This window comes from Dipodomys merriami, unplaced genomic scaffold (genome assembly GCF_024711535.1).
Source record: "Dipodomys merriami isolate MVZ:Mamm:240054 unplaced genomic scaffold, mDipMer1.0.p SCAF_85, whole genome shotgun sequence".
NCBI classification, from domain to species: Eukaryota; Metazoa; Chordata; class Mammalia; order Rodentia; family Heteromyidae; genus Dipodomys; species Dipodomys merriami.
The window spans coordinates 4,895,438-4,910,160 of NW_027206457.1; the positions used below are offsets into that span (position 1 = coordinate 4,895,438).

Consider the following 14,723-nt stretch of genomic DNA (forward strand, 5'->3'; position numbering starts at 1 on the left):
TCAGGAATAGGTACAGTATCAAAATGGCATTCTTACTGTTGCTCTTTTAGGTAAAGGAGTACAGAATATCTTTCTCCACCAAGTCTATCCTCCCATACCAAAGTAGACACTGATTTCCTAAATCATTGTACTGGGATTAAGGCTTGTAAGATATGTGGGCTCATTCTGCATCTAGTCTTCCAACAGGATTTTCTGTTTATACTGTCATTTTAACTTCTCTTCCCACAGTTAAGGGATCCAGGGACAAGTTTAGAACTTCTACTGCTTTTCTTATTTCAGGTTTTATTTCTTTGTATTTTTCTGCCTCCCTGTCAGGGTGGTTTCTGGTTCTCTTCCTCTCTTTTTTCCTTCAGAATCTACTCTCTTTTGGACTTCATATTCTCTCATTCATAGTGAAAATGGAAGATTCTACTAATCTACCATTCTTCCTTGCCTCTCTGCTTTGAATTCTTAGTTGAGAAATGCATTAATCTCCTTTTTAGTTATCTGTTTGAAGTTATTGAGTTTCATTCAAGGATTCATGTTACTTTTTTGCTTTTAATGTCTCATATCTCTGTCCATGTTTGTGCATCTGCCAATTTTACAGAGTGGCTGTCATCGTAAAAGACTTTCTCTTGGTAATGTCTCCTAGGTGTTGGTTGGATCTGCTATATTGCTTTAATTACAGATGGCATCTATAGTGTAATTTCCACATGATATGTTCACTTATAATCAACCTTGATAGTATCCATGGTTATCCCAGTGGTCTAGGTCTTTACCAGCTTAACAATCTGCCTCTTGGTTCAGAATTGATCTCAAGAGATAGAACAGTAGATGTTATATGCCTAATTCCCTTTCTTAGTCCATTGTTAAATCTCCAGCTCTGCAGCATCACTGCTATATCTCTACTACACTCCAGTATTCTACTTCAATCACTCCAATGAAATTGCTATTGTCTTTTTCCTTATTTTAATCCTCTGTACACTTATTACTATGATGATATCACCTAACTGCATGATTTCAAAATCATGGCTTCACATTTATGGGGTTTTTTTGCTTCTGCCTTATCCAGTCTGTTTTTGAGACACTTAACTGTTATTTAATTATTGAGTTTTTCAATTCCCAAATGCTTTTCTTTTTTGTTACTTCTCCCTCTTCTGAATTTTTCATTCATTTTGTGACAGCTTTTCCTGATTTTGTGGAAATGCTTGTGTATATTCTCTAGTAAAATCATATTTCTGTTGGATCATTATTTTAAATTCTTTAAAAGGTGTTTTGTCAATAATGTTTTATTTCTGACACTTTGGTATTATCATGGTGCCCTGCCTTTTTATACTTCTTTTTTGTCTGCATTGATATTTGCTCACATTGATATTTGGCCACCTGTTGAGTTAGTTGTTTTTACCAATTTTATGATCATTTTTACAGTAGAAGGCTTTCTCCTGAAAAATGTATCTTGTCAAATTAGGCTCCATCAACTTGGTTTCCATTTGGGTACCACAGTGTAGTCTCTCTAAAGCTTCTCTAACTGTAAAAAATGGCTGCTTTGGTAAGTATACCTGTCAAAGAGTGTATCCCTCTTTTTTTTTTGTTTTTTGCTGGTCTTGGGGCTTGAACTCAGCACCTGAGAACTATCTCTGAGCCACTTTGTGCTCAAAGCTAGCTCTCTACCACTTGAGCCACAGTTCCATACCACTTCTGGCTTTTTCTGAGTAGCTTATTGGAGATAAGAGACTCACAGGGACTTTACTACCTTGGCTGGCTTTGAACCACAATCCTTAGATTTCAGCTCCTGAGTAGCTACAATCACAGGCATGAGCCACTGGTGTCCAACTCGAATCTGTTCCTCTTAAAGAGCCACATAGGATGGGTACGTTAGTGCCCTAGGTTAATGTGGTACATATATCAGTGCAATGGGAAACCTACTATATGATTACTCTTGAGAGTAGTAACACCAACTATATGGAAAGTGGAACATGTGCCCCTATGACCTATAGAGAGCACCACTAGTAGTAGGAACTTCTAGCAATAACTGTTAATATTTCTAGTATTGTGGTTCATAGTAGACATGTCCTTAGACCCCACTAAGCAAACATCTCTGATAGTGGGACCCTCTAGTGATTCAGGGTTCTTCCTGGCATAAGAACCATGATAGACACATCCTGAGGCCCTGTAGAATCAGGGCCAGTGGGAGCAGTGACCAGTGGGAAGTATATCAGTTTTCCTGATTGCACACTATGATGGCAGCCAGCATCAGTGGCAGCAGCCTTCAAGTATGGGATGCTCTACCCTCAGGTCCAGTAGTGGCATGAACTGCAAGTGATAGTAATACCACTAATGGCCAACATAATAACTTTTTAGGGTATGAAACACAGGGAAGTTGCCCTCACACTGTCTGTTTGAGCAAAGCAACAGCAGGTTGGATTTGCTGTCAGGGAATGAGCCCTAGATTCCAGAAAACAACTACTTTAGTTTCTCAGGACATACTTTCTACTGTACTGAATTCCTGTCTGCTCCCTTAAGTGCAGGACCTTGCATAGAATTGGATGCTGCATTGAGTTGCACTGATGAATCCAGTTGGGCTTATGAGGTGTAGTCTTTTCTGCAAGTAGGGTAAAAATATGTTAGGATTCAAAGATTTTCTCTCCCCCAGGATGGTATAAGTAAGATTGTTCATGCTGCAGGAATCTAGGCTCTAGGGGTTAGAGAACTCAATGTAAGTTTCTTACCAAAGCAAAGCTACTGTACCTACCACACACAGGTTCCATAACTGGGCTCCTAACTTGTGACCATTGTAAAATCTCTTTTGTAGTTGCCATTGCTGGTGACCACAACAAAAGCTACTAGAACTGTCCCATTTACTGTTCCTCTAACAATGTTAGGAACAATGTTTCTCCCAGCCAGAGAGCCAAGGTCACTGTTGAAAGTGACCTCTTTGTTTGCTGCCATCAAGTCTGTGAGTCTTAACCTAGATTTTTAGTGTCTTCCTTGCTAACAACCAGTACCCTTCCCTAGCTTCTCAACTTTGAAATTCAGCTCCCATTTGTTGTTTGGGTTTTTCATAAAAAACTACTGAGCACCTGTGTTTTGCTATATTGGAGTCATCCACACTTGGCTTTTTAATTTATGATGAACCATGATTAGCCTTTATGATTTTCCTACATTTTATCTAACATAGCAATAGCCATCTGATCTACAGCTTACTTAATTACTACTAATATTCTACTGCTTAATGCTTAGCCCATAGTTCTTTAAAAGCTAGAAATATCACACACACATACACACATGCACACACACACACATACACATTAGTATATTGTCTTCCACCAAAATATTATCCTACGACAGCACTGTAAGAGATAGTGTAGTTACATTAACTGTGCACATGTTCAGTTAGGCAATTCCAAAATCTCATCTTAGTGTCTGAATTCTGATTTGTTCCTTGGGGAACAAGATGGTGAGATTTAGATTAATATGTAGGAAGTTTCATTTTAGGGAATATTCTTCTCATACTGTCAATGAAAAAGAAGGGAAGGAAGCAGAGTTGGGCTTTGGTTCAATGTCAGTAAAAACTTCACCTATGCTGTGAAAGTGGAATTGCAATTCAGAACTGTCCTGAGTGTCATGTGTGGATCCATCCTGTATTATACCTCTGAGTTGTTAACTTATTGGGTGTTGTCTGTCCAAAAGTCTTCCAAAGACAACTGACTACTTAATTCTGTTTATGGGCAGTATTTCCATCAACTTAGCAAATAAATCATTCATTCTTTTTTTTAGGTTTTTTTAAATTTTATTGTAAAGATGCTGTGCAGAGGGGTTACAGTTACATGAGTAAGGCAATGAGTTGATCATTGATACTCCTTTCCTTCATTATTGTTGTCCCACTATCCCTTTCCTCACCTACCTACCACACTTCTCCCCTCCATCCCCTCCCCGCCCCCAGCCTGAGTTCATCCAATATACTGTCCTGTGGTTATCCTTTTGCAGTGGGTCATCCTGTGTCCTTGTTTCAGTGTTTTGTTATTCCCCTTCCCCTCCCCAGATTAGACATATGTATATACAAGATACAGGGTACTAAAGTCAGATACAGTGACAACAGGATATACCATAGGAGAAAGAACATAAAAAGGAAACAACAAAAAATAAAATTACATGGTACATTTAAAACAATAATAATAAAGACAGACAAGACAGACCTCTGGTGTCCATATCTTGGGGTTCATTTCACTTAGCATCATCTTATATGGTCATATATACATGGCTTTTGAGCTTTTCAGCTCCTCTGAAAAGATTATCTTATATGTATTCTAATTATTGCAAATAAGAGAAACCATGGGACCTAAATTTCTTTGGGACTGAGTTACTTCATTTAATATGATTTTTTTTAAGTTGCTCCATTTCCTAACAAGTGGGCTGGTGTCATTCTTTCTGATGGAAGCATAGAATTCGTGTGTGTGTGTGTGTGTGTGTGTGTGTGTGTGTGTGTGTGTGTGTGTGTGTGTGTGTGTGTGTGTGTGTGTGTGTGTGTGTGTGTGTGTGTGTGTGTGTGTGACATTTTCTTGATCCATTCATCTACTGAGGGGCATCTAGGTTGGTTCCATATCTTAGCTATGGTGAATATTGCTGCAATAAACATAGTTGTGCTGGTAGCTTTAGTATGGCCTCATTTGGGTAAATGCCCGGAAGTGGGATTGCTGGGTTATAGTGAAGTTCTATGTGTAATCTTTTGAGGAACCTCCATACTGATTTCCAGAGTGGTTGGACAAGTTTACACTCCCACCAACAATGCAGTAGGGTTTGCTTTTGGCCACATCCCCTCCAGCATCTGTTGTTATTAGAGTTTTTGATTATACCCATTCTAACTGGGGTGAGGTGGAATCTCAATGTTGTTTTGATTTGCATTTCTTTTATGGCTAGAGAAGTTGAGCATTTCTTCATGCGTCTTTAAGTCTTCAGTGTACTTGTTGATAGGGCAGTTGTTTCTTTGAGGATTTGTTGTTGGGGATTTAATTTTTTGAGTTCCAAATATATTTTAGATAGGAGGCCCTTATCTGTTGTATAGCTAGTAAAGATCTTCTCCCAGTCTGTGGGCTTTCTCTTGATCTTGCTAGTTATGTCCTTTGCCATGCAGAAGCTCTGAAGTTTTATGAAATTCTATTTGTCCAACCTTTCTTTGATTTGTTGTGTTTTGGATTTTATTAAGGAAATTTTGGCCTGTGCCAAGGACCCCTAAACCTACAGCCAGCATTATACTTAATGGTGAAAAGCTAAAGCCATTTCCTCTAAATTTAAGAATCAGACAAGGATGTCCACTCTCTCCACTCCTCTTTTACCTAGTATTAGAATGCCTAGCTAGGGCAATAAGACAAGATGCAGACATAAAGGGATCAAAACAGGGAAAGATGAAGTAAAACTCACCCTCTTTGCAGATGACATGATCTTGTATTTAAAGCATCCCATGGACTCCACTCCCAAGTTATTCAAGCTGATTTGAAACTTTGGCAAAGTAACAGGGTACAAAACTAATCCTCAAAAATCAGTGGCTTTCCTGTATGCCAATAATGAGAAGAGCGCAGCTGAAATTAGGAAAGCAACTCCTTTTGTACTAGCCCCACAAAAAATAAAATACATAGGAGGTAACTAAAGAAGTGAAGGAGCTCTATGATGAATACTTTAAAAATCTGAAAAAGGAAATTAAAGCAGAACTAAGGAAGTAGAAAAACCTCCCATGCTCTTGGATTGGGAGGATTAACATTGTGAAAGTGGCAATACTGCCAAAGGCTATCTACAAATTCAGTGCAATACCCATCAATATCCCAACCTCATTCTTCAAGGAAATAGAAAAAGCAGCACAAAAATTCATATAGAACAATAAAAGACCCTGAATAGCAAAAAACAATCCTTAGCAGAAAGAACAGTTCTGGAAGAATAATAACATTAGACTTCAAACTCTACTACAAAGCCATAGTAATCAAAACAGCTTGGTACTGTCAGAACTATAGACCTGAAGACCAATGGAATAGAACCAAAGACCCAGAAATAAACCCAGAAATAAAGCCACCTAATCTTCGATAAGGGACCCAAAAAAATAGAATGGAAGAAAGTCTTCAGTAAATGGTACTGGCAAAATTTGTTAAACACCTGTAGAAAACTAAATCTAGATCCTTATATATCACCCTGCACCAGAATCAACTCCAAATAGATCAAAGACCTCCAAGTAAAAGCACCCTGAAAACATTACAGAAATCATTCATTCTTGTGGGTGATGTCGCAGCATCTGTTAGTTGTGGGGGGGTGGTTTGGGTTGGTTTTTTTGGTTGGCTTTTTGTTTTGTTTGTTTGGTTTTTTTTTATCAGTTATAGGCCTTGAACCGAGGACCTGCATACTCTTTCTGAGCTCTTTTGATCAAGGCTAGCACTTTGCCACTTTGAGCCACAGCTCTACTTTCTCGTTTTTATTTTATTAAACATACTAAACGTTATTGTATGAGTTACTCTTTGTGATGTGAGAGCATGAGAAAGTTTTGGCTTTGTAGATTAAGTTTTTTTTCTAGTGATTATTTCATTCTCATTCCAACTCTGAAGCATGGTTCTTCATAGTGAATTACTAATAATAATCTCTTTATATGCATGTAATGAATCAATTGTTTTTCTTTTCTTTTCCTGTCTTGGGCCTTGAACTCTGGGCTTGAGCACTGTCCCTAAGCTCCTTTTGCTCAAAGCTAGCACTCTACCAGTTGAGCAGTAGCACCACTTCCAACCTTTTCTGTGATTAATAGAAGATAAGAGTCTCATGGACTTTTCCTGCCCAGGCTGGCTTTGAACTGTAATCCTCAGATATCAGCCTCCTGAGTAGCTAAAGTTATAGGCATGAGTCACCATTACCCAGCTTCATTTCTTTTTCTATAACCCTCTTACCTAATTGAATAATACAATGATGATTTTTTTAATCTACAAAGTATTTCCAATCCTTCGTCTACTTTTAATGTTCTTCATAGGATTTATGAATGGTTAGTGAAACTATGAAATGGCCTTTTGTGTTCTGGTTCTTAAATTTTCTAAGTATGCATGACAGAAGAAGCTCATAATTTATTGAAGCTAATGCAACACCGATTGAAAAAAATTGAATTTTTGTTTTAAGAATGAAAGCAGATTGCTAGTTGCTCACTGCTCCTTATAACTATCCCTGTGTACCCATCTTGGTGACAGAATAATTTGAAATCATGCAACCAGCTGCCTTACAGGCAGGACACTGAGACTTTGGCTCCTTATTGGAATATACCACTTCATTTAGACTTAAACTGTTTAAGAGTTCAGAAGTTTTATGTATCCCATTTGTACTATTATAACCTGTGTGAGCTATTATGTAAAAACATGACTTAATTTTAAATGGCTCAGAACTTGAATTGGCATTTTTTTACTTGGTCATTTGTAGAATTCTCTTGTGTTTATTAATGCCTAATCACTTTCTTACACTGATTATATACATTTTCAGATAGTTCACGAATTTAACAGCTTTCAAATAGCTATGTTAGGGTAGTCACTGTAATGAGTCAAACTTACTTTTAGTCAGAAATTTTTCTCTACAACTTACTCCTTTTTCTCAAGATTTTTCCATTTAAAGATGTAGTAGATAAACCATTTTTAGAAGGTTCAAGCAACCTCATATGATCCACAAAATGCATATAATATAGTGTCCCTTATTTTTTCAGTAATTATGGGAACACATACACTTTTCAAGCACATATAATCACAATGATGTGAAAGTTAACTGAGCAAGACTCCTACCCTCAACAAGCTCTGAAAAGACATGTGAAACTAGAATATCATCATATAATAACCATCACCAGGATGGAGGTCACAGTAGTATACTAACAGGAGAAAGCTATACTCACAAAGAAGAAAGATATGAAAAAAAAAAAAGAGATATCTGAACCAGTTTTAAAGAACTAATTCATACCTGGCTCTACAGTAGAATGACAGTACAGAGAGAGAAGGAATGGCAGGTATTGGGACAAATAACATGGGAAAGAGTATTATAAAATCTAGAGACAATTTTTCTTTGCCTGGAGTTTATCCTTCTTATGTGAGAGAAATAGGTATGACAGGAAAGGCAGATAACATGGTAGATGAGAGTTAGCTGTATAGTCTCAAGGAAAAGAATAAGATCAAGTTTGTATTTTGGTTTTTAGTCGTCCCAAAGGCAGTATGGAAGATTAGAAGAGGTTGATGACATTAATATGGTCACCCAAAACTTGGGCATTTTTGAGATTTTCCCAGGTGACTGAAAATAAATACCCACATAAAATACTATGACTCTGAGCTAGCTGTGATTGCTCATGTCTTTAATCCTAGCTACCGCAGTAAGCTATGATACAGAAGATTGTGGCTTGATTCCAGCCTGTAAGATTCTAACTCAACCAATAAACGACCTTTCTGATTAGTTCATCCAAGAAATATCAGTGGATATTAAAACTGATTTTCAAACTTTGATAAGGAATGCTGGGTATGTAGCTTGTACCTACAATCCTAGTTACAGGAGAGATAGGGAGGATCAATGTTAAAGCCAACCCAGGCAAAAATCTCAAAAGACCTCATTTTAATCAATAAAATCCTTGGTGGAATGGCATACTCCAGTAATCAAGCTATACAAGGTGATTAAGTAAGAAGATCACAGTCCCCAACTGTTTGGAACAAAATGTGAAAGCATATTCAAAAGATAATGAAAGCAAAAAGAAGGAGGTGTAGATCAGATGGTAGTAAGGAATTCAAGGTCTTTATTTCAAACCTAAGAAAATGTAGATACCTTTGTATCCAGAGGCAAAGCATCTGCAGTGAGGTGAAAGTAAATGCAGAAGTATTTGACACATGAACTTACATACGAATGATCCTGCCTGGAATAAAGTGTTTTGAGTTCATCTAATTATAAAAGTGAATAAATTATTTAACTTTCTGAGGATTCTGTGAAAATCTTCATTATTATAATTACATGCATTAGCTTCATAAGTTCATATGAATTTTACACAAAACATTAAAATGTGAATGATAATAATTTCTATGCATATGAATGGACTTTCCTTTAAAATAGTCATGATCTCCATATCACTGAATAATCACCTTGTTAAAGCATAAAAGAATGTTACTTTCATATTCCAATGAGTTATCTCCCAAGTTTAAAACCTTTATACTCACTGCCATTTTGAAAACATACTAAATTATACAATTACAATAGATGTCCATACAGCTGGCCTTTTCATTACAAAGTAGTTGGAGTATTGTTTTGCTAAGAAATTATATTAAATTTTTTGCTTGAATTTGTGAAAGCAATTCTGTTACTCAAAATTTGAAAAATGGCTTATTGTTCACTTCAAACAAATCTGTGCTAACAACTGCCTAGGAAAAGTGGAATACAAAATGTGAGTATCATCAGAATATCATATCACCTTGCACATTGGAACAAAAAAGATTTAAAGTATGAAAATTATGAAAGGTATTGCTTGGGGTGTATCTCATTGGTGCAGTGCTTATTTGATGTGTTGAAGACCCTTTTTTCCATCCTTAACACCACTAAAACAAGAAACAAGAACAAAAGAAAAAAAATGCTGTAATTGTTCTTGAAAACAAAGAATTTTTTTGAGTGGCTTATATATATATAATAATTGACATAGAGATTAGGATGATTGTGGTTTGAAGCTGGCCAAAGCAAAATCTGAGCAAGAACTCCATCTTAACAAAAAGTCTGGATGTGGTGCACAAGCCTCTCATCTCAGGTGTAAAAAAATGCATAAGTAGGAAGATTATTGCCCATACCAGTTCAGGGAAAAAAATGTGAAGTCTGCAAAATTCCTAAAGTAAAACAGACTAAGGACATGGCATAACTGGCATAATGCCTGCCTACCAAGTATGAGTGCATGGGCTGGGAAGGTAGCTTAGTGGTAGAGCGCTTGCCTTGCATGCCTGAGGCCCTGGGTTCGATTCCTCAGCACCACATAAGCAAAAAAAAAAAAGCTGGAAGTGGCACTGTGGCTCAAGTGGTAGAGTGCTAGCCTTGAGCTGAAGAGCTGAGGGACAGTGTCCAGGCCCAGAGTTCAGGCCCCACAACCGGACCCCAAAAAACAAACAAACAACAAAAAAAAACCAAGTATGAGTGCCTTAGTTCAAATGCTAGTATCACACACACACACACACACACACACACACACACACACACACACACACACACACACACACACACACACACACACACACACAATGATGTTGTATTAGTGAAATTAAGGGAAAATGTATCCAAAGAGCACATCTGGTAGTACCCGTTCAAAGTATGTGTGTGTGTGTGTGTGTTTGAATGTGTTTGTATGTGTTTGTACTTGTATGCATGTGCCTGTTTTGGGATTGAAAACCTGAGCATTGTCCCTGAGGTTTTGCTCAAGATTAGTGCTCCATTTCTTCTTCCACAGCTCCAGTTCAGCTCTTTGATGGTTAATTGAAGATAAGAGTTTCAGAGAGTTTCCTGCCTAGTCTGGCTTCCTCAAATCTCAGCCTCCTGAGTAGTTTCATTGGCTTTAAAAAAAAAAAAAAAAAAAAAGATAAAAATAGGATTAGAAGTGAAGCTGTGGCTCAAAGTAGTAGAGCACTAGTCTTGAGCAGAAAAGTTCAGGAATACCTGAATTCAAGTTTCATGACTGACCAGTAAATAAATATATTAATACATATATATAATCAAACTTGTTAAAATATAATTCAAAATATATTTAGGTAGAATTCTATTAATAATTATTTCAGGCATTGCAATTCTCCATTCTTTTAAAGATATATATGTCAATATAACTACAAAAATTTACATTTCCATTTTTTTTCTTCTAGATTTATTCCTCACAACATTGTCTGACTCTAATACTTTCCAGTTTGAGATATGTGAAAATTTGGTAAGAAATCTTTTCTTTGGAACATTTTTAAAAGATGGCTTTCAGTAAAGGCACACAATTTAGAAAATGCAATTAAAATAATCATTTGGGTCCATTAGTTTCCATAATAAATAGAAACTCTTTAAGAGCTTTTGGTTGTGTTGTTGTATTCAAACTGCTGAACAATGCTGAGGAACCATTCAGCTAACAGCCATTCCTCTGCCGGTTTCCAGGCATGGTTGCTGACCTACCCTGTCTTAATATGCATGTTGACTAGGCTCTTAGCTGTTAAGAAAGGTTACTGTCATTTAATTTGTAACTACAATGTTTTATGAAGAAAACACCTTTTTTTTTGAGGTTGTAATTTTCTTTTTTTTGTATATATTTTTCATTGTGAAAATATTATACAGAGGGGTTACAGTTACATGAGTAAGGTAATGAGTACATTTTTTGTTGTTTCCTATTGTTACCTCCTCCTTTGTTAAGAAAACACTTTTTAAAAAGCTAATTTTTATTCCCTGCCTTCAGCTTATGAAAAGAATAATAGAAACAACAGACACTAAATTACAAGTGACTAGGATTAAGACGTCGTTCCCAATTGGTTTTCTTTTTATAATTGTTAATCAATTACTTTCATGATTTGTTATCTTTAACGTGATATATTCTATGAAAAATAATAAGGTTAACTCATTCGAAATTTTCAGGATGCATAATATTTGATAAGACTAGAGGGCAATAAAATGGGCCTACTCAGAACACTTGCCTCATGTTACTCAAGTATGAAACCTCACTTTCCACATATGGAGAATGGATATAAGAGTCTGCTTTCTAGAACATTGGTAAAGGTGAAATGAAACCAAATGTGTAAAGTACCTGGAATATAGTAGACACCAAATTTAAGTTCTAAATCTCTTGATTTCATACCTAATTACTCCCAATTATCTATTACTGAATACAAATAAAACTCATTTAGCCTCTTACAGGTTTCATGAAAATGCTAATAAAAACAATGAGTTCTAACTAATGTAAAATTCTAAGACTTGGGAGGCAAATCATTGTTGGCCATTGTCTTAACAGACAATGGTGTTAGATGGGACTCACACACCAAAACTGGAGAGCTGAGCAGCCCTATTTAGATACCAGAGCATCTAAGTGCTTGTAAGCTGCACCACTTTATTATTTTTAGGAATGGCAATGTTTAAAAGAAGAAAAGAAAGACATTGTAACCAACAACACTTAAAATTACAATTGTTTCTAATGTCATATTTTTTATGATTGTTATATATTGCAGATTTCATTGGTAAGGGATACTTTTTTGCAATTAGCTTTCATTCCTACCTCATCTAAATCTTGTGCAAAATATATCTAATTAATTTGTACATAGTGGGAAAGAGCCTCAATAAAGCAAGTAGAAGGTGTATATAAAATTATGGACACTTTTAAGTAAATGGCATCCTCTATCTTTGGCTTTAAATGTGATCAAGTAAAGTAACTCAATAGGAAAAACAATCTTCATGTAGATTTTATTAGGATCTTTTTATCTTTGATGCTGTTTTCTTTAAACAAAATTAACAAATTGGCTATTGGATAATAAGGACTAAAAGTTGTTTCATATTAAAGAGGCAGGATCAATGAATTAAAGAAAAATTACTCAGGAACTTGTTAAAGATGATAGGACAGATTTTATTTCAAAGAACTACTTCTAATAGAACCTTGCACCATGAAAGTAATTGGGCTTAACTATACATACAAAATAAAAAATGACACTATGTATAGCCAAGGAGCATGGAGGGTCAGTAGATCAGAAATTATTAAGAGAGTAACATAATTCCTAAGCTCTGCTTTCTAGTTGAAGGCAGACCAGCATGATTATATAATCTGTGGAGGATTCTAACTGACTTAGTAGCATTCTTCCTAAAATCAAACTCTATGAGGATGGATATGGAAGCCCATGTTTGGACTGAAGGGATCTGAAAGGAGTTTAACAAAAGTTTGACCAAAGAGTCAATACCCAGATTCAAAAGAAGTAAATTAGTAATGTATATTATGGAGAATATAGATTCAAAATTAGCTAGTTGAAGGTCTGAAAGTAGGGGCTCATGCCATTAATCAATCCCAGCTACTCAGGAGGTGAAGATCCAGAGGCAAGGTTTAAGCTAGCCTGGGGGAAAAAGTTAGCAAGACCCTGTCTCAGTCAATAAGCCAGGTATGGTAGTATATACCTATGGCCCCAGCTATACAGGAAGATCACTGACTGATGCTTACGCTGATCCAAAACAAGAAGGCCCAATTTGAAAAAGAATTGGGCTGGGTATGTGGACCAAGTGGTAGCACACCTACCTACTCAATGTCAGGCCCTGAGTTTAAACCTTTGTATCACTTTTTTTTAATTAATAAATTCATATAAAATATAGTATTTGTAAAGTACATGACTATATTCGAAGAAAGATTTGTCATACACTTTATAGTATCATACTAGTTGACCAGAAAAAAATTGAAAACTTATAAAACTGTTATAAAACTTATAAAACTATGTTTGAAATGTAGGGGCTATAAGAAATCATTTACATGTTCTGTTCTATAATAGTGTTTGGAAGATGTAGAAGGGTAGGACAGGAGGCAGTCTGAGATATGTGTATACATAATTCACTGGTATAATCAAGGAGTCAAAGACCATTTGCTTCTCCCTGATCTACCTAGATGTATCAGTGAAGGCTTCAAAAAAAGATGTGCTATTTGTATGAATAGTACAAATAAGTCAGATTTTAGTGTTAGAAAATGAGAAAGACAGAGAACAAGGCAGGCAAGAAATATACAGAATGGACTGAATGTTTGACTTAGCAGTAGACTTAAGCAGTTTGAGACCCTAAATTCAAACCCAGTACCATTACAATAGAAAAATTCTACAAATAACACAAGATATTTTCAAAGAGAAGAAGATCGCTGGTTTGGGCCAGAACAAGAAAGGGACCTTGGAAGTTAAGATTAGAAAAATTTGTTTAGACAAAATAATGAAAGGCCTTTGACTTCTAAGCTAACTAATTTGATTTTCTAAAACTGTTGAGAAGCTGTTCGTGATTTAGAACTGAGAGAGTGAGATGAATAGAAGTTTCATTATTGCAGTTAACCTTGCTGTTCCACATCCGATATATTAGCGTGGAAAATTACAGGCAATAAGATAATGGAGGTGGAATGCACAGTTATATTGGAAAGAGGTGCATGATTTAAAAAATAGTATGCTGGGAACAGAAAAGGGGTAGCTATGAGAAAGGATGACCATTAATAACACAGTGGTAACTTGTGACCTATAGCAGAAATTGCAAAGATAAAAGAAGACAGGTGCTTGGGATCACTCCTGTTATTCTGACTTCTAAGGAGACTGAATTCTGAGAAATGCAGTTCAAAGCCAGCCCAACCAGAAAAGCCTATGAGGCTCCATCTCTAATTCAGCAGCAGAATGCCACATTGGTGTGGCATCTCAAGTGGTAGAGCAGCAACTGTATGCAAGAAAGTTGATGAGAGCTAGGCACTAGTGGCTCATGCCTGTAATCCTAGCTACTCAGGAGGCTGAGATCTGAGAATCCCAGTTCAAAGCCAGCCGGGGCAGCAAAGTCTGTGAGACTCTTATCTCCAATTAACCACCAGAAAACAGGAAGTGGTGCTGTGGCTTAAGTGGTAGAGCCCTAGCCTTGAGCTGAAGAGCTGAGGAACAGTACCCATACCCAGAGTTCAAGCCCCACAACCAACTAAAATTTAAGATTTAAAAGAAAGAGGGGGGGGAGGGAGGAAGGGAGGGAGGGAGGAAGGAAAGGAAGGAAGGAAGGAAGGAAGGAAGGAAGGA

At 36.5% G+C, this 14,723-nt stretch overlaps 1 protein-coding gene across 1 annotated transcript in view; it reads left to right on the forward strand.

Moving 5' to 3' along the window:
* The window catches only part of Itfg1 (integrin alpha FG-GAP repeat containing 1), a 209,481-nt gene that overhangs the window by 58,615 nt on the left and 136,143 nt on the right, over positions 1 to 14,723 (forward strand). Inside the window, exon 7 of the mRNA XM_070011952.1 lies at positions 10,842 to 10,903. Within this exon, the coding sequence (XP_069868053.1) occupies positions 10,842 to 10,903 (62 nt within the window). The remainder of the gene's footprint in view (positions 1 to 10,841; positions 10,904 to 14,723) is intronic.